At 39.8% G+C, this 27,460-nt stretch overlaps 1 protein-coding gene across 5 annotated transcripts in view; it reads right to left on the reverse strand.

Annotated features, from left to right (window-relative positions):
- Positions 1-711: 711 nt before the first annotated feature.
- LOC138842990 (cytochrome P450 2C5) overlaps positions 712-27,460 on the reverse strand; it is a 38,831-nt gene continuing 12,082 nt past the window's right edge. Inside the window, exons 6-9 of one of the 5 annotated variants that reach the window (XM_008270230.5) lie at positions 25,813-25,945; positions 24,188-24,375; positions 17,397-17,607; positions 712-1,372 (exon numbers count right to left, since the gene is read on the reverse strand). In XM_008270230.5, coding sequence (XP_008268452.1) covers positions 1,371-1,372; positions 17,397-17,607; positions 24,188-24,375; positions 25,813-25,945 — 534 coding nt within the window. In that variant the 3' untranslated portion in view covers positions 712-1,370. Of the gene's footprint in view, positions 1,373-7,908; positions 8,045-17,396; positions 17,608-17,669; positions 19,732-22,541; positions 22,639-24,187; positions 24,376-25,812; positions 25,946-27,460 lie in introns of those variants that run through there. The other 4 variants (XM_070057559.2, XM_070057561.2, XM_070057558.2 and 1 more) reach the window with 4 other exon arrangements.

Here is a 27,460-nt window from a genome sequence, read left to right on the forward strand (position 1 = left end):
CCGGCGCACCGCGCTGATCCGAAGCCAGAAGTCAGGTGCCTCTCCTGGTCTCCCATGCAGGTGCAGGGCCCAAGGTCCTGGACCATCCTCTACTGCACTCCCAGGCCACAGCAGAGAGCCAGACTGGAAGTGGAACAATTGGGACAGAATCCGGCGCCCCGACCAGGACTAGAACCCGAGTGCCGCCGCCACAGGTGGAGGATTACCCTATTGAGCCGCAGCGCTGGCCAGAATAGTTGTCTTTCAAGCAATACCTCCAATAACTCTAGGTGACACCTAGACAAGACTCCTTTCTGCTTTCTTCCCTTTCATCCCTCTCTCTACTTGTAATGAAGAGGTGGGTGGCCTCTTGGGATTCTATCTTCTTTCATTTCTTACTCACTTCCTGAATAAAAGAAGAGAATCCAGAGAACTGACCCTGCAAGTAGTAATGTTTTTATTTAGAAGATGCAGAGGGGAGAATGGGTCTATTCTTACCATTTTTTTCTATTTTAGATTGATTAACGTATGGTAAATTGGCATTGATACAGTAGGGTCATGTGAGAATCAGTTTAAATGTTGCAAATATAGTAACAGTAGACATTCTTACAAAATGACCCTATGAAACTACTTTAATGGAGGCTTAAGGGTTCATCTCACAAGGCCTGTATGCTGTCGGCATGGATGGGGAGATGGCGCTCTGCGACAAAAAGCACTTGAGACAAATTTCAGTGAAGACATCCACTTTATTAGTGAGCATGCACACTTTCTAAAGGGCAGGCAGAAGGGATGTAACCAGTTCAGGGCAGCACTAATTCTATAGGATAGAGGCCATATTGGCACCGCTGTGCTTCTCCAATCATCTTGAAGGTCACATAGGCTACAGTAGCTTTCCTGATGGCCTCGGACCAACCTGGGAGCAGTTTACCTGACTGGCAGGAGTGGAGGATAATGTGCCTGGCGCTCCCACCACCTGCCAGCAGCCAGGCTGTGGGGTCCCTCCCAGGAGGCATGGCACGACCATGTCCTCTCTACCTCCTGCATGGTCAGGGCAGGCAGTCTCAGGGGATCACCCACAGAAGTTAGGTTTTCACTAGATCTTAAGGGAATAGTAAGATGTGAGAAAAGTTAAAGAAGACGTCTCAAATGCAGTAAGGTGATGGACAATGCCTTTGAAGATGATGGCACAGCAGAAGCCAGTCTGCTCCTTTTCAAACAGGAATGAAGCAGAGCTGGAACGAAGGTGGCACAGAAACAAATCCATTGACAACTGCAGTGATGTCCAGGTCCTTTGGCTCAACCAGAGATTGCAGTTTAAAGTTCTGCAAAATGGAGGTCAGGAACAAAAACAGCTCCATGCGAGCCAGGGCCTCTCCCACACACATCCGTTTTCCTGAAAATAACAAATACAGCAGGTAATCACTTCCAGTGTGTAACTGTGAATGTAACAAATAAAGTATTTTTAACTGTACAAAGAGAATGTACAGTAATGGATGGATGGATAGATGAATGAAAACTGATTGTTCAGAAAGATGAACAAAAGTTGGACACACTGGCTACACAACTGACATGTGATCTTAACAACTATTTCCGTTAACAAATATTTATTAAGCAGCATCTCCATGAGAACAACTTCATTGATTAGTACCACATTATAACTGTTCCATGTAGTTTTTTTTAAAAGATTCTTTTCATTTATTTGAAAGTCAGAGTTACACAGAGAGTCCGGATCTGTGGTTTACTAGGCTAATCCTCTGCCTGCGGCACTGGTACTCCGGGTTCTAGTCCAGGTTGGGGCACCGGATTCTGTCCTGATTGCTCCTCTTACAGTCCAATTCTCTGCTGTGGCCCAGGAAGGCAGTGGAGGATGGCCCAAGTGCTTGGGCCCTGCAATTGCATGGGAGACCAGGAGGAAGCACCTGGCTTCTGGCTTCAGATCGGCGCAGCGTGCTGGCCGTAGCAACCATTTGGGGTTGAACCAATGGAAGGAATACCTTTTTCTCTTTTTCTTTCTCTCACTGTCTAACTCTGCCTGTCAAAGAAAAGAAGGAGAGGATATGTGTGTGTGTGAGAGACAGACAGGTCTCCCATCTGATATTTCATTCCCCAATTGGCCGAAATGGCTGGAACTGTACGATCACAAGCCAGGAGCCAGGAGCTTCTTCTGGGTCTCCCACATGAATACAGGGGCCCAAGCACTTGAACCATCTTCTACTGCTTTTCCAGGCCATATAGAGAGCTGGATCAGAAGTAGGACAGCAAGGTCCAGAACCAGCACACACATGGTATGCCTGCACCTCAAGCAAGGATGTTAACCCACTGTGCCATAGCGATAGCCACCCCTACCCCCATGTAGTTTTCTTTAGAGACAACTACATCATTTACTTTCCAATTCTCGATCTGATGTTCCATTATCTTTCCTTCCCACTATCTCTTTTTAGTTCTAGCTATGTACATTCTTCAACAATCTCCAAAGCACAATCAAGTTTCAAGTTTTGCATCATACTGCTCTTTCAATAAAAAAAATTCTTTTATTACATTCAGGATCAAAGTCAGGTTCCCTTTGTACTTTACACACTTTAAATGACTAAAGATAAAAATTTGTGCTCTCTGTGTGGACTCATAACTTAATATTGTTAATTTCATTAAAGTATGTATCACCAGGAACCATAATTCGCCACATTTTGATTTGGCCTGACATGTGAGTCTTGAAAAAGTGTATCCTGCCAACATGGTATCTACAGTGACATATACAAAGTAGACCTCAACAGTCATAAGAATAAAGGAAAGTGAGTCCTTGGCAAAGGAAACACATATATTGAAGATGCATACATCCAACATCCAAGACATGCGACAATTACTGGAAAACTAGAAGGGTGCTCTGGAATCATCGAGAGTATCCTGATGAATTTCCACTGGTTCCACAAATCAATGGTTATTTAGCAGATGTTCTAACATCCTTCAGCTAGAGTGACAATTCTGATTCTTTCATTCCTTCTCCTTAATACTGTGCTGCCATTCTCTTCTGTCCATTATGTCTGTTTCTTTTGGGGCAGATGAAATTTCACTTCTACTATTAGATTGTTGGGTACTCTATTCCATGCCTCACAGTTGGGTCTGAGAGAGCCAGAACTAGATATCTTCTCTCCACATACTTCCTATCTACCCTCTGCAGACTATGCATCCTTCTCTCACAGCATTAAAAATAACGCATTCCGTTTATCTTTACTCAGCTTGTTGCAACTTGCTGTGAGGTCTTTGAGTATGTTCTAGGCTTGCTTTTACTTTTATCTCTATGCATGACACTGCACATGAAGGGCACCACATAGAAGAATTTCTATTGTGGAGTTAAATATCTATCATGGTGTGTGAGGAAATTCTTAACCAATTTTAGCTTCTAGGAAGAACTCTTAGGTGCCACCAGTATGCATCTAGAGGAAGAAATCACTCGACCTATAAATTAGATTTCTCAGTGTGGAAGAAATGTGTTAACAATCCAGAGCCCCAGTAACCTTGTCAGTAATGAGGATGTATTGTGAGCAGGGAAAGTTCATGGACATTGGGAGTGGTGTTCCTGATTGTGTACAAAGAGGAAATATACCAGCTCCAGTGGAGGAAGTATGTAGTTCCAGCTGATACCGAATAGCTATCAAGTTCTTGGGGAAGGCATTGTGGCACTGCATGTTAACCCACCACCTGAGATGCTGGCATCACATATGTGAGTTGGTTTGAGTCTTGGCTGCTCCACAACCAATCCAGTTTCCCAATAATATACCTATAAATGCAGCACAAAATGATTCAAGTGCCTGGTCTTCTGCCGCACACATGGGAGCCTCAGATGCAGTATCTGTCCCATGGTTTTTGCCTGACTCAGGCTTTCCTGGCTTTTGTGGCCATTGGTGAAGGGAACTGTTAAAGGGAAATCTCTACCTATCTTCCATCTATCTCTACCTCTCTTTCACTCTACCTTTTCTCAGAGGAGAAAAACAACAAGTGTTTCAAAAATGCCTAAAATTGAATGTAGAAATATGAGAAACATGAACAAGGAAGAAAAAATAACTCCCCCAAAGAAACACAGCAACACTTCAGTATTAGAATGTGAAGATGAAGAGATTGATTAAATTCTTGAAAAGAAATTCAAAAGCAGGATCATAAGGTTACTCAAACACACTGAGAAGCTAGTGAGATGAAGAAATCCATACAAGGCATGGATGAAAAATTTTGCCTGAGAATAAAGTTATTGAGGAAAAATCAAGCTAAAAAATCAGATCAGGAATTCAACATGTCAAATGAAAAAACACACCGGAAAACTTTAAACAATGACTTGGTGAGGCCGAAGGAAGAATTTCTGAGCTAGAAGACAAATCTTTGGAAATATCTAGTCTGACCAAAAAGAAGAAGAGGAAGAAGAGGAGGAAAAGAAGGAGGTGAAAAAGAAACAACAATGAGAAAAACTAAAAATAGTGTTTGAGATTTATGAGATACTCTCAAATTACCTAACTTGTGTGTCTTGGAGTTCCTAGAGGTGTGGAAAGAGACAATGGATTAGACAGCATATTCAGTGAAATAATAGCAGAAAACTTTACTAATTTGGAGAAAGATCGGGACATCCTTAGTACATGAAGCACATAGAACTCCTAACAAACATAATCAGAAAAGGATCTTCTCTATGACACATTTTGCTTAAGCTTTCAAAAGTAAAGCATAAAGGAAATATTCTAAAATGTCTAAAATCTGCATGAGGGAAATGCCAGATTTCCTTCAGAGGAGAGGATCTCCAATTAAACTGCCAGTCGGTGTCTCTTCAGAAACCCCACAGGGTAAGAGAAAATGAAGACTTAGTTCAAGTCCAAAAGAAAAGAAACTGTCAGCACAGAATACTGTGCCCTTCATATCTCTCCTTTATAAATGAAGGTGAAATAAAGACCTTCCATAACAGAAAAAAAATCAAAAACTTTGTAACCACTCATCCAGCCTTACACACAGAAACAGAGAAAAATAGTCATCATTATGAAAGAACATGAAGGCAGAAAATCTCCCAGTAAAAGTGCAAAGGACATCCAAACAAACAAGGAATATTTATTGGAAAATAGCAGGGCCAATGCATTACTTATCAATATTAATGTTGAATGTAAATTGCCTAAATTCTCCAATTAAAAGACACAGACTGGCTGAATGGACTTAAAAACAAGACCCATCCATTAGCCGCCTGCAAGAAACACACCTCACCAACAATGATACACCAAGACTGAAAATAAAAGGATGAAAAAAGTTAACCACTGTTAATGGAAAGCAAAAAAGAGCAGAAGTGTCCTTCCTAATAGACAAAATAGACTTTAACACAAACGGTGTTAAAAGAGACAAAGAAGGAGCCGGCGCCGTGGCTCAATAGGCTAATCCTCCACCTTGCGGCGCCGGCACACCGGGTTCTAGTCCCGGTCGGGGCGCCGGATTCTGTCCCGGTTGCCCCTCTTCCAGGCCAGCTCTCTGCTATGGCCAGGGAGTGCAGTGGAGGATGGCCCAGGTGCTTGGGCCCTGCACCCCATGGGAGACCAGGAAAAGCACCTGGATCCTGGCTCCTGCCATCGGATCAGTGCGGTGCGCCGGCTGCAGCGGCGGCCATTGGAGGGTGAACCAACGGCAAAGGAAGACCTTTCTCTCTCTGTCTCTCTCTCTCACTATCCACTCTGCCTATCAAAAATAAAAATAAAATAAAAAAAAAAGAAAATTTAAAAAAAAAAAAAGAGACAAAGAAGGGCATTTTGTAATGATTAAGGGATCAATTCGACATGGAGATGTGACTGTAGTAAATGCATATGCATGCAATGCCAGAGTACCTGACTATTTCAAACGAATGGGGTCTGGCACTGTGGCATAGCAAGTTAAGCTGCTGCCTGCAGTGCCAGCATACCATATGGACTCTGGTTGCAGGCTTGGCTGCTCTACTCTGATCCACCCAATTGCTAATGCACTTTTTGAAACAGTGGAGTATGGTCCAAGTCCTTGGGCCCCTGCACCCAGAAGAAGCTCCTGGCTCCTGACTTAGGACTGGCCCAGCTCTTGCCATCACAGCCATTTGAGGAGTGAGTCAGCAGATGGGAGAGTTCTCTCTGGCTCTCTCTATCTCTTTGTGTCTCCCTCTCTCTGTAACTCTGCCTTTTGAGTACATAAATAACTCTTTCAAAAATGTTAATGGAACTAACAGGAGACGTAGACTCCAATACGATACTAATGGCAGACTTTAACACTCTGCATTTGTCAATGGATGGATTGAGTAGACAAAAAAATCAACAAAGAAACAACAGAGTTAATCTACACTGTGGGACAACTAGACCTAAATGATATCTATGGAATATTTAATCTCATAGCTCCAGAATACAGATTTTTTATCAGTGCCTGGAGCTTTATCTAGGATAGACAATATGACAGACCAAAAAGCACATCTCAGAAAATTCAGAACAATTGAAATCAAACCATGTATCTTTTCTGATAATAACAGAATGAAGCTGGAAATTAACAACTTAAACTCTAGAGAATATTCAAACACGTAGAGACTGAACAGCACCCTCCTGAATGAACAACAGGTCACAGAAGAAATCAAAAAGAAAAACAAACAATTCCTGGAAATGAATGAAGATGACAACACAATATCAAAACTTATGGAATACAGCAAAAACAGTATTTAGAGGTAAGTTTATAGCAATTAGTGCCTACATCAAGGAATTGGAAAGGCATGAACAAAATGAGATTTATCCATGGTATGCAAGCATGGTTCAACATATACAAATCAATAAATGTGATGCATCACATTAACAATTTGAAGAGTAAAAACCATATGATTATATCAATAAATGTAGAGAAAGCATTAGATAAAATAAAACACCCTTCATGATAAAAACCATAAGCAAATTAGGATTAGAAGGAACATTCTGTAACATAATAAGGAAATATATGATAAAAACCCACAGTAAGCAGCATATGAATGGGGCAAAGTTGGATGCATTTTGATTAAGATATGGAACCAGACAAGGAGGCGGCACTTTGATCATTTCTATTTAATATAGTTCTGGAAATTTTGGAGCTATTGGGCAAGAAAAAGAAATCAAACAGATTAAAATTTGAAACCAGGAACACATATTATCCCTGTTTGCAGATGTCATGATTCCATATATAGGGGAACCAAGAGACTCCAGTAGGAGACTATTAGAACTCATAAGAGAGTTTGCTAAAGTTGCATGGTATAATATCAACATATGTAAATCTAATATTTGGAAACAATCAAGGATAGTTGAGAAAGAACTTATAATATCAGTCCTATTTACAATAGCTAAAAAAATACAAAATACAGAAATAGCTACGTATCTTGGAATAAATTTAACCAAAGATGCTTAAGAAATTGACAATGAAAATTGTATAACAAAAGAAAAAAATAGCACAAAAACATGGAAACCTCTTCCATGTTCATTTATTATAGGAAGTAATATTATCAAGATGTCCACACTGCCCAAAGTAATTTTCAGATACAAGGCAATCCCAATGAAAATACAAAAGACATTCTGTTCAGATTTAGAATAAACAATGCTGAGATTCATATGAGAACACGAAAGAACCCAAATAGCTAAAACAATGTGATAAAAAAAAAACACAATGTGATAAAAAAAAACAATGCCTTAAGGACTGATTCTGAGACCAGAGTGCTGTTTAAGACATCTGTCATTCTATGAGTCTGCCGTGTATCCCCCTTCCCATGTTGGATCATTCTCTCCATTTTTTATTCTATCAGTTAGTATTAGCAGACACTATTCTTGTTTATGAGACCCCTTTGACTCTTAGACCTACCATTATGATCAATTGCGAGCAGAAATTGATCACATGGACTAGTGAGATGGCATTGGTACATGCAATCTTGATGGGGTTGTATTGGAATCCCCTGGCACATTTCTAACTCCACCATTTGGGGAAAGTCAGCTTGAGCATGTCCCAGAATGTACATCTCTTCGCTCTTTTACTCGGATTTGGCTGAAGAGTCCATGAAAGTATTTTAGGCATGGAAATCCAAGCCACTCTGGAACAAAAAAAAAAAAAAACACCCTAAATAAATATCTCTGCGAGTGAGATCCCAGTAGAAAGAATGGGCCAAGATGGCGGAATAGGAAGGGAGCACACTGGTAGTCCGGGGAGAGACAGTTTAATAAAAGTGGAGATACTGCAGATTCAAGGAAGAGTAGGGGAGGAAACAGCAGAAGAAACTCTTCCGGAACGCGTGATTCAGAGTGGACCTGCGTGGAGAGCGTGGGAGCCCGCAGTTCGGGACACCAGTGGCAGACTCAACACACCAGCGCTGGAACGCGAGGTGAGCCGAACCTCAATAGCCCGAGACACCGGCAGGCAAACGGAGAGAGGAGACTAGAGGGAACGACCCCCGGGGGGGGAAAAGTTCACCAGGCTAACTGGAAGAGAGAGAGAGAAAAAAAAAGGTGACTGGTACGGACACGGGCTTCTCTCTCTCCGCTCACCTCTCAAGGGCGAGCAAGACAAAGAGCAGGCGCCATCTTGGACATATGTCATAAGCAGAGCGACCTCAGGTCTGCACCGGCCCTGAGCCTAGCAGAAAAACCTGACTCTGGGTGGGGCGAATTAACAGGAGATTAGGACCTAGTAAATTTGTGGTGCTACTGAACTGAGACTGTGAAAAAAGAGACGGTGGGGGAGAGAACTCACAGAATTCACGTGAGTGCTCTCCAGAGATGCTACAATTCCGTAACTTTGGCAACCCAGTGGGAGACTGAAGGAGAATCTGAGCCCACCCTGAGGGCAGAACAGATTCCCTGTGTGGTCCTTCAGAAAGAGCTTCCGATATCTGGCTCCTGTGGGTATATCATTTGCCTGCTAACTACCTCCAACTTCATTCAGCTGTGTGGAATTACTTCCCTTTTGAATCAAAAAAAGAAAGAGACAGAGAGAGAGAGAGATCTACCATGCCTAACCTGGCAGTGTCACCTTTGGCACATCAAACAGAGCTCTCAGGCCACACCCATCTCAAGCCTCTAAGGCTCCATCAAAAACAGACAGTCCACTTAATCTAGAGTCATAGTATAACAAGAAAAAGCACCACAATGAAGAAACCAAATATCTCCAATATGCCAAATAACAAACGCAAAAACGGAGGTAATAAAAACAAGGAAGTCACCATGATGCCCCCAAATGAAAAAGACACCCCAATTCAAGATTATGAGGATGATGACATAGAAGAAATGCAAGAAGCAGATCTCAAAAAATTTATAAGAACATTAAGATGTTCTCAAAAGCAAATTCTTGTACTACAGAAATCCTTAATGGACAAGATAGAAAATCTCTCGCATGGAAATGAAATATTAAGGAAGAATCAAAATGAAACGAAACAACTAGTACAACAGAAAACTGGGATAGTGACGAGAAATCATAATGAAGTGAAGAATTCAATAGATCAAATGAAAAACACAATAGAGAGCCTTACGAACAGAATGGGTGAAGCAGAAGAGAGAATTTCGGACTTAGAAGACAGAGAACAGGAAAGGATACAGTCAGACCAAAGAAAAGAAGAGGAAATTAGAAATCTAAAACATATTGTCGGGAATCTGCAGGATACTATTCAAAAACACAACATTCGGGTTTTAGGAGTTCCTGAAGGCATGGAGAGAGAGAAAGGATTAGAAGGCCTTTTTAGTGAGATATTAGCAGAAAATTTCCGAGGTTTGGAGAAGGACAGAGAAATCCTAGTACAGGAAGCTCACAGAACCCCTAATAAACATGACCAAAAGAGATCCTCACCACGACACGTTGTAATTAAACTCTCCACAGTGAAACATAAAGAAAAGATCCTAAAATGTGCAAGAGAGAAACGTCAGATTACTCTCAGAGGATCTCCAGTTAGACTCACAGCTGACTTCTCATCAGAAACCCTACAAGCAAGGAGGGAATGGCAAGATATAGCCCAGGTACTAAGAGAGAACAACTGCCAGCCCAGAATATTATATCCTGCAAAGCTATCATTTGTGAATGAAGGTGAAATAAAGACTTTTCATAGCAAACAGAAATTGAAAGAATGTGTCGCCACTCATCCAGCCCTGCAAAAGATGCTTAAAGATGTGTTACACACAGAAACACAGAAACACAGTCATCAATATGAAAGAAGGTAAAGGAAGGAAACCTCACAGCAAAAGATCACAGGGAATTCAAAGCATATATTAGAACCTATCTTTGGCAAATGGCAGGGCAAAGTTACCACTTTTCATTAGTCACATTGAACGTTAATGGCCTGAACTGTCCAGTGAAAAGACACTGATTGGCTGATTGGGTTAAGGAACAAAACCCATCTATTTGCTGCTTACAAGAAACACATCTTTCCAACAAAGATCCATACAGACTGAAAGTGAAAGGCTGGAAAAAGATATACAATACCAACAAAAATGAAAAAAGAGCGGGCGTAGCCATCTTAATATCGGACAACATAAACTTTACCACAAAAACTGTTAAGAGAGACAAAGAGGGCCACTATATAATGATTAAGGGATCAATTCAACAGGAAGATATAACAATTATCAATGTATATGCACCTAACTACAGGGCACCGGTTTTTCTGAAAGATTTGTTAGTGGACTTAAAGGGAGACTTAGAACCCAGTGAAATAGTACTGGGGGACTTCAATACTCCACTCTCAGAAATAGACAGATCAATAGGACAGAAGATCAACAAGGATACAGTAGATTTAAACGACACTATAGCCCAAATGGATCTAACAGATATATACAGAACTTTCAATCCTACAGCTAAAGATTTTACATTCTTCTCAGCAGTACATGGAACCTTCTCTAGGATTGACCACATACTAGGCCATAAAGCAAGTCTCAGCAAATTCAAAAGAATTAGAATCATACCATGCAGCTTCTCAGACCATAAAGGAATGAAGTTGGAAATTAGCAACTCAGGAATCCCTAGAGCATATACAAACACATGGAGATTGAACAACATGCTCCTGAATGAACAATGGGTCATAGAAGAAATTAAAGGGGAAATCAAAAATTTTCTGGAAGTAAATGAGGATAACAGCACAACATACCAAAACTTATGGGACGCAGCAAAAGCAGTGTTAAGAGGAAAGTTTATATCAATAGGTGCCTATATCAAGAAATTGGAAAGGCACCAAATAGATGAGCTTTCAACGCATCTCAAGGATCTAGAAAAACTGCAGCAAACCAGACCCAAATCTAGTAGGAGAAGAGAAATAATTAAAATCAGAGAAGAAATCAACAGGATTGAATCAAAAAAGACATTACAAAAAATCAGCCAAACGAGAAGCTGGTTTTTTGAAAAAAATAAACAAAATTGACACCCCATTGGCCCAACTAACTATAAAAAGAAGAGAATAGACCCAAATCAATAAAATCAGAGATGAAAGAGGAAACCTAACAACAGACACCACAGAAATAAAAAGAATCATCAGATATTACTACAGGACTTGTTTGCCAGCAAACAGGGAAACCTATCAGAAATGGATAGATTCCTGGACACATGCAACCTACCTAATTGAACCAGGAAGACATCAAAAACCTAAACAGACCCATAACTGAGACAGAAATTGAAACAGTAATAAAGGCCCTCCCAACAAAGAAAAGACCAGGACCAGATGGATTCACTGCTGAATTCTACCAGACATTTAAAGAAGAACTAACTCCAATTCTTCTCAAACTATTCAGAACAATCGAAGAAGAGGGAATCCTCCCAAATTCTTTCTATGAAGCCAGCATCACCTTAATTCCTAAGCCGGAAAAAGATGCAGTACTGAAAGAGAATTACAGACCAATATCCCTGATGAACATAGATGCAAAAATCCTCAATAAAATTCTCGCCAATAGAATGCAACAACACATCAGAAAAATCATCCACCCAGACCAAGTGGGATTTATCCCTGGTATGCAGGGATGGTTTAATGTGCGCAAGACAATCAATGTGATACACCACATTAACAGACTGCAGAAGAAAAACCATATGATTATCTCAATAGATGCCGAGAAAGCATTTGATAAAATACAACACCCTTTCATGATGAAAACTCTAAGCAAACTGGGTTTGGAAGGAACAGTCCTCAATACAATCAAAGCAATCTATGAAAAACCCACAGCCAACATCCTATTGAATGGGGAAAAGTTGGAAGCATTTCCACTGAGATCTGGTACCAGACAGGGATGTCCACTCTCACCACTGCTATTCAATATAGTTCTGGAGGTTCTAGCCAGAGCTATTAGGCAAGAAAAAGAAATTAAAGGGATACAAATTGGGAAGGAAGAACTCAAACTCTCCCTCTTTGCAGATGACATGATTCTTTATTTAGGGGACCCAAAGAACTCTACTAAGAGACTATTGGAACTCATAGAAGATTTTGGCAAAGTAGCAGGGTATAAAATCAATGCACAAAAATCAACAGCCTTTGTATACACAGGCAATGCCACGGCTGAGGAAGAACTTTTAAGATCAATCCCATTCACAATAGCTACAAAAACAATCAAATACCTTGGAATAAACTTAACCAAGGACGTTCAAGATCTCTACGATGAAAATTACAAAACCTTAAAGAAAGAAATAGAAGAGGATACCAAGAAATGGAAAAATCTTCCATGCTCATGGATTGGAAGAATCAATATCATCAAAATGTCCATTCTCCCAAAAGCAATTTATACATTCAATGCAATACCAATCAAGATACCAAAGACCTTCTTCTCAGATCTAGAAAATATGATGCTAAAATTTACATGGAGACACAGGAGACCTTGAATAGCTAAAGCTATCTTGTACAACAAAAACAAAGCTGGAGGCATCAGAATGCCAGATTTCAGGACATACTACAGGGCAGTTGTAATCAAAACAGCATGGTACTAGTACAGAAACAGATGGATAGACCAATGGAACAGAATTGAAACACCAGAAATCAACCCAAACATCTACAGCCAACTCATATTTGATCAAGGATCCAAAACCAATCCCTGGAGTAAGGACAGTCTATTTAATAAATGGTGCTGGGAAAATTGGATTTCCACTTGCAGAATCATGAAGCAAGACCCCTACCTTTCACCTTACACAAAAACTCACTCAACATGGATTAAAGACTTAAATCTATGACCTGACACCATCAAATTATTAGAGAGCATTGGAAAAACCCTGCAAGATATAGGTACCGGCAATGGCTTCTTGGAAAACACCCCAGTAGCACAGGCAGTCAAAATCAAAATTAACATTTGGGATTCCATCAAATTGAGAAGTTTCTGTACTGCAAAAGAAACAGTCAGGAAAGTGAAGAGACGGCTGACAGAATGGGAAAATATATTTGCAAACTATGCCACAGATAATGGGTTGATAACCAGAATCTACAAAGAAATCAAGAAACTCCACAAGATCAAAACAAACAACCCACATAAGAGATGGACCAAGGACCTCAATAGACATTTTTCAAAAGCGGAAATCCAAATGGCCAACAGACACATGAAAAAATGTTCAAGATCACTAGCAATCAGGGAAATGCAAATCAAAACCACAATGAGGTTCCACCTCACCCCATTTAGAATGGCTCACATTCAGAAATCCACCAATAATAGATGCTGGAGAGGATGTGGGAAAAAGGGACACTAACCGACTGTTGGTGGGAATGCAAACTGGTTAAGCCACTATGGAAGTCAGTCTGGAGATTCCTCAGAAACCTGAATATAACCGTACCCTTCAACCCAGCCATCACACTCCTTGGAATTTACCCAAAGGAAATGAAATTGGCAAACAAAAAAGCTGTCTGCACATTAGTGTTTATTGCAGCTCAATTCACAATAGCTAAGACCTGGAACCAACCCAAATGCCCATCAACAGTAGACTGGATAAAGAAATTATGGGACATGTACTCTATAGAATACTATACAGCAGTCAAAGACAACGAAACCCAGTCAATTGCAACAAGATGGAGGAATTTGGAAAACATCATGCTGAGTGAATTAAGCCAGTCCCAAAGGGACAAATATCATATGTTCTCCCTGATCGGCGACAACTAACTGAGCACCAAAGGGGAAACTTGTTGAAGTGAAATGGACACTGTGAGAAACAGTGACTTAATCAGCTCTTGTCCTGACGGTTGATGTACATTGTAATAATTTATCCATTTTAGTATTTTTTTTGTTCTAGTACCATTGGTTGAACTCTGTAATTAACACACAATTACTCTTAGGTGTTTAAATTTTAACTGAAAAGTGATCCCTGTTAGGGATTTGGAAAACATTATGTTGAGTGTCCAAAGGGACAAATACCACTTGTTCTCCTTGATAGGTGACAACTAACTGAGCACCAAAAAGGAAACCTGTTAAAGTGAAATGAACACTAGGAGAAACAGTGACTTGATCAGCCCTTGCCCTGACTGTTGATGAACAACTAAATACGTTTTCCCTCTAGTATTTTTTGTTTGTTTGTTCTACTTAATACTTTTGGTTGAATACTGTAATCAATACACAATTCTTCTTAAGTGCTGAAACAACTGAAAAGTGATTGCTGTTAAATATAAGAGTGGGAACAAGAGAGGGAAGAGATGTGCAATTCGGGACATGCTCAAGCTGACTTACCTCAAACGGTAGAGTTAGAAACATACCAGGGGATTCCAATTCAATCCCATCGAGGTGGCATGTACGAATGCCATCTCACTAGTCCCAGTGATCAATTTCTGTTCACAATTGATCATAATGATAGGACTAAGAACCAAAGGGATCACATAAACAAGAATAGTGTCTGCAAATACTAGCTGATAGAATAAAAAAGGGAGAGAATGATCCAACATGGGAAGTGAGATACACAGCAGACCCATAGAATGGCAAATGTCCTATCAGCACTCTGGCCTCAGAATTAGCCCTTAAGGCATGCGGATCCGGCTGAAATGCCCATGAGTATTTAAGGCATGGAAAGCCAAGACATTCTGGGGAAAAAAGAAAAGCTAAATGAAAGATCTCTGCGAGTGAGATCCCAGTGGAAAGAACGGGTCATCAAAGAAGGAGGTACCTTTCTCTGAAGGGAGGAGAGAACTTCCACTTTGACCATGGCCTTGTCTAAAAATGATCAGAGTCAGTGAATTCAGGGGGCTTCCATAGCCTTGGCAGCTCATGACAAGAGCCTAGGGTGATTACTGATGCCATAAACAAGAGTGTCAATTTGTTAATTGAACAACAGGAGTCACTGTGCACTTACTTGTCATGTAGGATCTTTGTCCTTAGTGTGCTGTACATTGAGATCTAATGCTATAACTAGTACTCAAACAGTATTTTTCACTTTATGTTTCTGTGTGGGAGCAAACTGTTGAAATCTTTACTTAATGTGTGCTAAACTGATCTTCTGTATATAAAGAGAATCGAAAATGAATCTTGACATGAATGGAAGAGGAGAGGGAGTGGATAAGGGGAGGGTTACAGGTTGGGGGGACGTTATGGGGGGGAAGTCATTGTAATCAATATTCTGTACTTTGGAAATTTATATTCATTAATTAAAAGTTTAAAAAAAAGAAAAAAAAAGATTAAAAAAAAAGAAAGAATGGGCCATCAAAGAAGAAGGTACCTTTCTCTGAAGAGAGGAGAGAACTTACCCTTTGACTATGACCTTGTCTAAATAAGATAGAAGTCGGCATAGGCCAGCACCAATCTCACTAGGCTAATCCTCCGCTTTGCCACGCCAGCACACCAGGTTCTAGTCCCTGTCGGGGCGCCGGATTCTGTCCCGGTTTCCCTTCTTCCAGGCCAGCTCTCTGCTATGGCCTGGAAGTGCAGTGGAGGATGGTCCAAGTGCTTGAGCCCTGCACCTGCATGGGAGACCAGGAGTAGCAGCTGGCTCCTGGCTTCAGATCAGCGCCATGTGCCGGCCGCAGCGCGCTGGCCACAGTGGCCATTGGAGGGTGAACCAACGGCAAAGGAAGGCCTTTCTCTCTCTCTCTCTCTCTCTCTCTCTCTGTCTGTCCACTCTTCCTTTAAAAAAAAAAAAAGATAGAAATAGGCGATCTCAAAAGTCTTCCATAGCTTTGACAACTCATGACTAGAGCCTAGGAAGATTTCTGATGCCATAAACAAGAGTGTCATTTTGTTAAGTCAACAACAGGAGTCATTGTACACTTACTTCTCATGTAGGATCTCTGTCCTTAATGTGTTGTTCAATGTGAATTAATGCTATAACTAGTACTGAAACAGTATTTTCACTTTATGTTCTGTGTGGGTGCAAGCTGTTGAAATCTTTACTTAATATATACTAAATTGATCTTCTGTATATAAAGATAATTGAAAATGAATCTTGATGTGAATGGAATGGGAGAGGGAGTGGGAGATGGGAGTGGTGTGGGAGGGAGAGAAAATATGGGGGGGAAAAGCCATTGTAATCCATAAGCTGTACTTTGGAAATTTATATTTACGAAATAAGAGTTTAAAAAAAAACACAATACAACAACAACAACAACAACAAAAAACAAAGTTGGAGGCATCACAATACCAGATTTCAAAGAATATTAAATGTTACAGGGCAGCTATAATAAAAAAAACAGCCTGCTAAATGCAAAACAAAAACAAGCAAATAAACAAAAAACAAAAACAGGTGCGTAGAGCAATGGAACAGAATAGAAACTCCAAAAATAAGTCCCTGAATCTGAACCAACGTATCTTTGACAAAGGAGCTAAAATCAATCCCTGGAGCAGACAGTTTCTCTAACAAATGGTCATGAGAACATTGGATCTCCACATGCAGAAGTATGAAACAAGACCCCTATTTTATACCTTACACAAAAATCCACTCAAAATATGTCAAGAATATAAATCTATGACCTGATACCATAAAATTACTAGAGAACATAGGGGAAACTCTGCAGAACTCAGATTTCCATCAATTAATGATTGGATAAAGGAAATGAAATATATGTACACTGTGGAATACTACTCAACCTGTAATAACAAAGCTTGAAATCCTGTCACTTGCAGCAAAATACATGCAACTGGAAACCATTATGCTTAATGAAATGAGCCAGTTCCAGAGAGACAAATATATGTTTTCCCTGATTTGTGTTAACAGTGTACAAAAAGTACAAAAAATTTGTAATGTATATGAACAGAAATCACATTATGAGATTTGATTACTGTTTATGGTCCCTATCAATGCTGTTGAGGAAAGTGGTTTTTCTACATACTGCTGGTTAAATTTATTGCTCAGTTGAGGGTTAATCTTGTGAACATGAAATAAACTGAAAGTATATCATCATAAAAATTAAAAGCACAGACAAGGAAGGAGGAGGGAGGGTGAGAGTATGGGAGGGACAGAGTATAGGGTGAGTAGTATCATTCTGCTCTTAAATCTGTACATATGGAATACATGAAGTTTGTTCAACTTACATGAGCAAAAACTTTGAATCAAAAAAGTTATCTTCTCCTCTGAAGTTGTGTGGGAATGAATTTTATTAACTGCTGAGAAAGGCACGAAGTAGTCACTCTTCTTAAAGTTGCCACTCTCATCCAGAAAGTGTCCAGGGTCAAATACCTTTGGGTTAGGAAATTCTTTTTCATCATGTAACACAGATGTCAGTGATGTTATGATGTTTGTGCTCTGGATAAAACACACACAAATAATCCAAGTATAAAGAAGTCACTGTGTTGGGTGAAAAAACAGTGAAAATCATTTAGGACAATATTTTTTTGGACCAGTAGAGTTAGACAAGGAGAGAGAGATACAGAGAAAGGTCTTCCTTCCATCAGCACACTATGATGATCTGAAGCCAGGAGCCAGGTGCTTACTCCTGGTCTCCCATGCGGGTGCAGGGCCCAAGGACCTTGGCCTTCCTCCACTGCCTTCCCGGGCCACAGCAGAGAGCTGGACTTGAAGAGAAGCAACAGAGACAGAACCGGTGCCCCAACCAGGACTAGAACCCAGAGTACCAGCGCTGCATGCAGAGGATTAGCTAGTGAGCCATGGCACCATCCAGACTACTATTCTATTGAGCTTTTGATCAATAGAAGAGGAAGCTCAAGTCCCAGGAAGAGCAGTGACATCCCCAGCCACACAGACCAAGTAAAGAGCAGAGATGAGTTTGTGGCAGTGGCATTGATTTTGCTAAAATGCCCTGTGACAGCATTTGAAGATGTGAGTGTGTGAGTGGGTGGGTGCCAAAACCTGTGACTGTGCTCCTCATCAAGCTTGGACTCTGGTTCCTACTGCCACATGCTGCTGTCCTTCAGCTCAGTTTTCACACATCTCACATGTGTGCTTTCAGTCAGAAGTTGGTTGGTTTGTGAAATGTCTGGAAAACTTTTCACAGGACATATAGAAATAAACATCTGACCTGCTTAAAAATCACCAATTCTTTAATAAAAGCAAGTGCAGTAGCAAGTATGGAACCCTTGACCATTTATCATTGTAGAGCACATTGTTTGTCTTCATTCTAAGAATGAGGGAGATCTTTAGTATAGTTTAATCCTAACTCAGGATGATGAAATTAGAAACATAAAATTTTTGGAGCAATTCGGTGCAGGATTATCATTTCAGGCAAGGATTATCAATCATAGCTAACATTGTTGGGGGGATATTTAGGAAGTTGAATTGTCATAACCAGTCCTAAGTTATATGTCATAGATGAAAGTTCAAGTGTCTTCAAAAAGTTCATGGAAAATGTACATTATCTTTTGCTTTCATTTTCCACACACTTTTTGAAGTATATATATATGTGCATACATATATATTTATATATATTACAATTTATAAAATAAAAAATGAAGATATAAATGTATTTTCAATAAACATTACTAAAATAATTGGACATTTATAAAGTAAAAAATGAAGCATAATCATTATACCATAAATATGAATCAATTTGAAATGAGCAACTTGTCTAAACATAAGAGCTAAAGCAATAAAACTTCTAGAGAAAGGTAAGGGGAAATTTTTGACACCTTGTACAGGCAAACTTTGTTCAGCTAGGACACAAATCCCCAAATAGACCAAACATTATTGCAGATAGTTTTACTGGACAGTAATGTCATCACTAAACAACATTCACAATTCCAGTATCCCCCCTGTTTTTCTATGGTCTGAGAGATAAGACTGATTAAATTGAAAAGAGCCAAAATAATACTCTTGATGCAAGAAAACTACAAGATACATAAATTTCAGTTTCTATAAAAATTGAAAAAAGTATCCTCATTCATTTACACATTATCAAAGACTACTATTCTTTTTTTAACTTTTATTTAGCAAATATAAATTTCCTAAGTACAGCTTATGGATTTCAATGGCTTTTTCCCCCCCTTAACTTCCCTCCCGCCCTCAACCCTCCCAAATTCTGCTCCCTCTCCCATTCCATTCACATGAAAATTCATTTTCAATTATCTTTATATACAGAAGATCGGCCGGCGCCGCGGCTCACTAGGCTAATCCTCCGCCTAGCGGCGCCGGCACACCGGGTTCTAGTCCCGGTCAGGGCGCCGGATTCTGTCCCGGTTGCCCCTCTTCCAGGCCAGCCCTCTGCTGTGGCCAGGGAGTGCAGTGGAGGATGGCCCAGGTGCTTGGGCCCTGCACCCCATGGGAGACCAGGAAAAGCACCTGGCTCCTGGCTCCTGCCATCGGATCAGCGCGGTGCGCCGGCTGCAGCGCGCCAGCCGCGGCAGCCATTGGAGGGTGAACCAACGGCGAAGGAAGACCTTTCTCTCTGTCTCTCTCTCTCACTGTCCACTCTACCTGTAAAAAAAAAAAAATAAATTAAAAAAAATAAATAAATATATACAGAAGATCAATTTAGCATATATTAAGTAAAGATTTCAACAGCTTGCACCCACACAGAACATAAAGTGTAAAATACTGTTTCAGTACGAGTTAAGCATTAATTCACATTGAACAACACATCAAGGACAGAGATCCTACATGAGGAGTAAGTGTACAATGACTCCTGTTGTTGACTTAACAAAATGACTCTTGTTTATTCCGTAAGTAATCTCCCTAGGCTCTAGTCATGAGTTGCCAAAGGTATGGAAGCCTTTTGAGTTTGCCCACTTCTATCTTATTTAGACAAGGTCATTGTCAAAGTGGAGGTTCACTCCTCCCTTCAGAGAAAGGTACTTCCTTCTTTGATGGCTGTTCTTTCTACTGGGAACTTACTCGCAGAGATCTTTCATTTAGGTTTGTTTTGTTGTTGTTGTTTTGTTTGATTGTTTGTTTGTTTTTCCAGAATGTCTTGGCTTTCCATGCCTAAAATACTCTCGTGGCCTCTTCAGCAAGATCCAAATGCCTTAAGGGCTGAATCCAAGGCCAGAGTGCTATTTAGGACATCTGCCATTCTATGAATCTCCTGTGTATCCCAATTCCCATGTTGGAGCATTCTCTCCATTTTTTATTCTATCAGTTAGTATTAGCTGACACTCGTCTTGTTTATGTGATCCCTAGGACTCTTAGACCTATCATTATGATCAATTATGAACTGAAATTGATCACTTGGGCTAGTGAGATGGCATTGGTACATGCAACCTTGATGGGATTGTATTGGAACCCCCTGGCACAATTCTATCTCCACCATTTGGGGCAAGTCAGCTTGAGCATGTCCCAAATTGTACATCTCCTCCCTCTCTTATTCCCACTCTTATATTTAACAGGGATCACTTTTTAGTTAAATTTAAACACCTAAGAACAATTGTGTGTTAATTACAGAGTTCAACCAATAGTATTAAGAAGAAAAACAAAAAAAATACTTAAAGGGATAAAGTATTAAGTTGTAATCAACAGTCAGGACAAGGGCCGATCAAGTTACTGTTTCTCAGAGTGTCCATTTTATTTCACCAGGTTTCCTTTTTGGTGCTCGGTTAGTTGTCACCGATCAGGGAGAACATATGGTATTGGTCCTACTGGGACTGGCTGATTTCACTCAGCATGATGTGTTCCAGATTCCTCCATTTTGTTGCAAATGACCGGATTTCATTGTTTTTGTACTGCTATATAGTATTCTATAGAGTACATGTCCCATAATTTCTTTATCCAGTCTACTGTTGATGGGCATTTGGGTTGATTCTAGGTCTTAGCTATTGTGAATTGAGCTGCAATAAACATTAAGGTGCAGACAGCTTTTTTGTGAAACCCTGCGAGATATAGGTAGTGGCAAAGACTTCTTCGAAAATACCCCAGAAGCACAGGCAGTCAAAGCCAAAATTAACATTTGGGATTGCATCAAATTGAGAAGTTTCTGTACTGCAAAAGAAACAGTCAGGAAAGTGAAGAGGCAACCAACAGAATGGGAAAAATATATGCAAACTATGCAACAGATAAAGAGTTGATAACCAGAATCTACAAAGAGATCAAGAAACTCCACAACATCAAAACAAACAACCCACTTAAGAGATGGGCCAAGGACCTCAATAGACATTTTTCAAAAGCGGAAATCCAAATGGCCAACAGACACACGAAAAAATGTTCAGGATCACTAGCAATCAGGGAAATGCAAATCAAAACCACAATGAGGTTTCACCTCACCTTCTGTATGTGAGAATGGCTCACATACAGAAATCTACCTACAACAGATGCTGGCGAGGATGTGGGGGGAAAAGGGACACTAACTCACTGCTGGTGGGAATGCAAACTGGTAAAGCCACTATGGAGTCAGTCTGGAGATTCCTCAGAAACCTAAATATAACCCTACTATACAACCCAGCCATCTCACTCCTTGGAATTTACCAAAGGAAAATAAACTAGCAAAGACTACTCTGCTAAAAGGCAATCCCAGAACACCCACAGCATGGAAAATAAAGCATGTTTTCTATCTGGGCAATTATAAAAAATGTTTGCTAACTCCTGTCCTAAACCATTACCTCCACTGAGATCAGTGGCCCTAGCCCATGGTGGAAGAAATCACTCCACTGATTTGTGAGAGATTAGACTCATCCACGTGTGTTGCAGATTTCTACACCACACTGCCCTGTGCAGAGGGAATGAGGGGCTTGGAACACCCTTGGAGCATTAAACCCTCTAAAGACATCAGGCACAGGGTGAGCCTGAGGAATGCGTATCATCCAGCCAGTACAACACTCCACTGCACCAGGTCCCCTAACACATTCCTCCCTCTACTTTCCATTTTGTTCATTAAAGAGGAAGAAACATGTCTCAATGATATTATCCTCAGCCTCTAATAGCAAGAAACAGAAGTCTTTTTTCACTGTATCCTTTGCTGAAACAGAGTGGACTGAAATCCTAACCCTTATACTAAATCTGTCATCAGCATGACAAGCCATATCACCTCCTGCTAAAGTCAGAAATTTCACGTTTTCCACAGGATGACATTAATAATTGCGTGCTTATCCATCCATTTTCCCCATGAAAATACAACTTTAGTTACATAAATTTTTATTTTAACAATTATATATCCTGAATTCAAGTAGAGTAGCTTGTAACATAGTAGCTAGAAATCCTAAAAATATACCAAAAAATAAAAAGGTGTCAGAAGCCATTGTAAAGGTGTTAAGATGAACATCGCTCTCAAGATACCAGAAATATGTGAACCATAGAAAGATCATCTAACACCTACCATCAATTTGCAACTGTGTTCACATCTCCTTAGGGCCTATGAATCAGTGCAGGAAGTGTTAGTTACATCCTTCACGCTACCTGGTAGCAGAGAGAAGAATTTTTTCTGGATGAAGGCAGATCTGATTCCACCAGAACTTAGTTATTACAAGGGTACAATTAAGGCCAGAACAAGAAGATTGGGGCAGGCTGAGGTGGGGGCGGGGGAAGGTATGTGCGGCAATAATATTATACTACAATAGTTTTATGATCTGTGATGACTCTAAAATTTACACTATATGGGTGAAATGGTCATGTCCCCGTTCAATTTTTATAGCCATTGTCTGTTCCCACTGAATCAGGGTCTTTTCACTTTTCACCAGTTAAACTTACTTGGTAAAGTATTGAGCCTTTTATTATAATGTAAATTTAAAGTGTGTTATATCAAAAACAAGAAAGAAAGGAAGGAAGGAAGGAAGGAAGGAAGGAAGGAAGGAAGGAAGGAAGGAAGGAAGGGGAAAAGGAAGGAGAGAGGGAGGGAAAGCCATGAAGGAGGGATAGAGGAAGGAAGGGGTATCATTATGTTCTAAGAATTATATCTACAAATCACGTTGAATCTGTTAAAAACTAATTAAAAATTAAAAATTAATAAAACAGAACCATGTTAGAGAAATGTTTCTCACATAAATTTTATGAGTCTACCATTAAGTTGTTATAAAAAAATCTGAAAATTCTTAAGGAGGTAATAACAGAACAAAGTCTGTTATGAATATAAATACTATAGTCCAAAACAATATATTTTAATTCAAATCCAATTATAATACAGATATTTACTTATAATACAGGTATTATATGAGGAAAATGAAGCCAATTATACATTTTGAATTTGGTATAATTATAGATGAATTCTTGAGAAAAATTTACATAAATAAGAAAAGGGCAAGCTTTTCTAATCTTATAAATATTATCTACTAAAATCTAATTAAAACATCATTCTCAATACTAAGGTATTAAAACTCCACCCTTTCCTAAAAATCTGGGATGAATCAAGGTTTTCTGCTATCAACAATTCTGATAAATGCTATCCTGGAATCCTAGCCAGTGCAATAATACAATGATGAGAAATTGAGACGACTGACAGTGGCTCAGCAGTTTAAACCACCTCCTGGGACCCTGGCATCCCATAGCATAATGTCAGTCAAATCCTGGCTGTCCTAAGCTTCCAAATCCAGCTTCCTGCTAATGCACCTGAAAAGATAGCAAAAGGTGGCCTAAGTACTTGGACACTTGCCAACCACATGGGAGACCAGGGTGTTCCCTGTACCAGATCTAGCTGTTGTACCCATTTGGGGATGGGTACAATTATTCCAATGGATGGAAAAATATCTGTCACTCCCTCATTCTCTGTCACTCTGATTTCAAATAAATACATTTTTAAGAAAAGTTAAAGACACAAGAATTGGAAAATAACACATAAAAGCCATTAACCCAGATAGCAGGATAATATACAGATAAATTACTAACAATGAATCGTGCTGGGTATAAGATCATCAGAATAAGAAAATCACATGATGTTGGCAGGGGACTGGAACCACACTGAGGGGGAGAAGTTTAAGAGCACTGAGGTTCAATGTAAAAGAAACAAGATTACCTTAGGGATAAAGTAGTTTCTGAATTTAATGTCTCGGGTAACTGCATGGGGCAGGTTATAGGGGAGCAGGTCAATGTATCTCTGGATCTCATGTACTACGGCATCCATGTAGGGCATGCAGCTCCTGTCCTGCATGCAGGGGCTCCGGTGTCTGCCAATCACACGCTCAATCTCCTCCTGCACTTTAGCTGATAAGACACAAGTAAGAAATAATGGGGAAAATGAGAAAAGTGGCACAGTTGTCATAACAATTTAGGGTTTCATGAACCTTCTTGAAGGTATTTCTACAGAATTATAAGCTATAAGCCCAGAAATACACCTGGAAATATGAGTTACTATATTAAAATATACAGTGCACTCTCCTAAAAATTACTATTATGATATATTAATACATAGAGGGCCATTTAAAGGGCACACATGAAACTGACATAAATAGAAGTAATTAAGTGTTTCTCCCCAAAAATCCAGAATATAATTAAATCAAGAAAACACTGCCTTTGCAAAAGGGAAAACAGAAATCAAATTTAAATTTGGAAATGAATGGGGCTTTAATTGAATTACATCCGGTGTTTGTGTGTATGTGTGTTTGTGTGTTAAAACATATTATTTTTAGCTTTTAGAGTGTGTATATGTATTTGCATATTTTGGAATGTGTATTAATTTGGAAGGATACTCTTATCATCCTCCTACTTCGCAAATGTAGCCATTTTGAGCATTCCTGCAATTCATAATCATGTTTCTTAAAAATGTCTATTTCTTTATTACTGATTCTAACATATAGTTAATTATTTCCTCATAAGACATATGAGAAATTTCTTCTACATCTCTATCTCATATACACACATGCCCATCATGACAGGCAAACACAGCAGTCACTCCACTTAGCAGGATAGCAGGATATATGCAGACCACACATTTTGGTTATATCAGCATTCATTTTTTTTTCATCATTCTGAGCACATATAGTTTCCTGGTGAGAAAATTCTATGTGTTCAGATGTTATTACCTTCTTGGATTCAATTTAACACCATTTTTCAATTCACAATTTTCTATTTCATGGTTAGATTTATTTCTCATGCTGAGATAGATGTTTCAAATTAATGATCTCTCCTATTCCAATTATTTTGGGTGCATCTTCTAACTGTCTTATGCATCTAAACTTTCAGAAAGCTACTCACACTGGAATTACCTAAGGAAGCCTCACTGAATTTCAGGTTGGGCTTCAATAAGAAAAGCTTCCTTGTCCTTTTCCCTGCATTAGAGCACTGAATTGTCAGAATGAGGAAAGGTAGCAGCAAGACTATACCTACTCCTCATGGAGTCTTTTTGTTATGAAAAGAAAATGCCATGCAGTGCCTACCACACATCACTCCCATGAGATCCAGCACAGCCCTTGAACATCACTGCTCTTCCTCCAGCCATGCTGTCTGCACTTCTCTCTGATCTCTTCCCGCACTGTACCATGTTGGCCTGTTTTATTCTGATTACTACACTGCCCAGAGTACAGTTGTTGGCACAGAAGTTTTTAAGCAGTGAGACTCCTCTAGCACAAACCAGGGGAAGGACAGTAGCCAAGGCTCCCCAGCTTCTCTCCTGAATGCACTTTGCTGCTCACTGAGTCGTACCTGTGACCTCGGGGTGCTTCAGCAGGAGCAGGAGGGAGTATCTCAGTGTTGTGCTCGTTGTCTCAGTCCCAGCTCCAAACAAATCAGACACAGCGATTACCAAGCTTTCCAGAGTGAACTCCAAATGGGTTTCCTAAGAGTGATTTGGTGCAATTTAACAAATTATTTGCCAGCATTTTTATTACACTAAATCCAAAATAACTCACATTATTTTTTAAAAAAGAAGAAAGATAACAGGGAAAACTGAAAGTGCCATATTAAGACGACATGCTGTTGGATATGGTAGACTACAGAAAAGGTGACATCAAACTCATTGACTACCCGCTTACTTAGTTCTTGCATAAAAATCCCATTATGAGATGCTTCAGTGAGGTATGTCATGAATAATTCACAAAAGGAGGCAAACAGAAGCCTGTTTTCTCCTTTGTGATGAAAACACTTTTGAGACAAAACAGACATCATCTTGGGAGAGGAACATTTAATTAATAGAATAAGAGTCTATGTACAAAATATTCTAGTATTGCCATGCCTGCTCAACTTGAGACAATTTGCATTTGAGATAAATAGACTCAACCTGTGGTTTAAGCCATTATTAAGAATTGAAAATGAATCTTGATGTGAATGGAAGGGGAGAGGGAGCGGGAAAGGGGAGGGTTGTGGGTGGGAGGGAAGTTATGGGGGGGGGGAGAAGCCATTGCAATCCGTAAGATGTACTTTGGAAATTTATATTCATTAAATAAAAGTTAAAAAAAATTAAGAAAAAGAAATTATCTCTTAATTGTACACAAGCACAGTCTCAATGAATAAATCTATTAGTATATTAGGAGCATCATGAAATGTAGTATAAGCCCAAAATAAGAGTCTGTAATTCTCTTCTCCTGTCAAAAATTGATATGGAATAAATGTTACTTGCAGATTCATTAAGAAATCAAAATCGTGCAAAGCAGATATGGCAGCAAAACCTAGAATGACAATGGGTTCCTCAAGAAAAGATGAGGTCAGCACCACTGTGTCCAGAAGGGAGGCAACTGGCAAGATGGACTGGGACAGGCACAGGAATGAATCAGGAGGTACGAGGTGAAGAGAGGCTGTGGTCATGAAGACAGACCTGAGACGTTCACTGTGCCCACAGATGAAGGAGAGAACAGGAGTAGTGCTGATGCCAGAGCTAAATGTCTAATTACATGGAGTTCTCACACACTGTGAGTGCTCCACTGCTAATGTGCCCAGGAAAGCAGTGGAAGATGGCATGAGTACTTGGACTCCTGCACCCACGTGGGAGACCTAGATGAAGCTCTTGTCTCCTGTCTTCTGCCTGGCTCAGCTCCGGCCTTGCACCATGTTAGGAGTGAACCTACAGATGAAGGTTTTCTCTCTCTTTGCTCCTTCCTCTCTTGTCTGTGCCTCTGTCTTTCAAATCAATCAATAAATATTTTTTAAGAAAAAGAAATTGGTGAAATGATCTATTTAAGGTGCTGACACAAAAACAGTGTCAAACAAGAATCCTATTCCTTGGGAAAGATATAACCTTCCATAGAAAAGCAGAAATTAAGACATTCCAGATTAAAGCAATCTTATAGTGATCTCTTCACAGTAAATTTTTCATGCAAGAAATATTAAGGGGATTCAGCTTTCACATTGAAATAAA

The sequence above is a fragment of the Oryctolagus cuniculus genome, chromosome 15 (genome assembly GCF_051225735.1).
Source record: "Oryctolagus cuniculus isolate XC-2025 breed Fujian yellow rabbit chromosome 15, ASM5122573v1, whole genome shotgun sequence".
NCBI lineage: Eukaryota > Metazoa > Chordata > Mammalia > Lagomorpha > Leporidae > Oryctolagus > Oryctolagus cuniculus.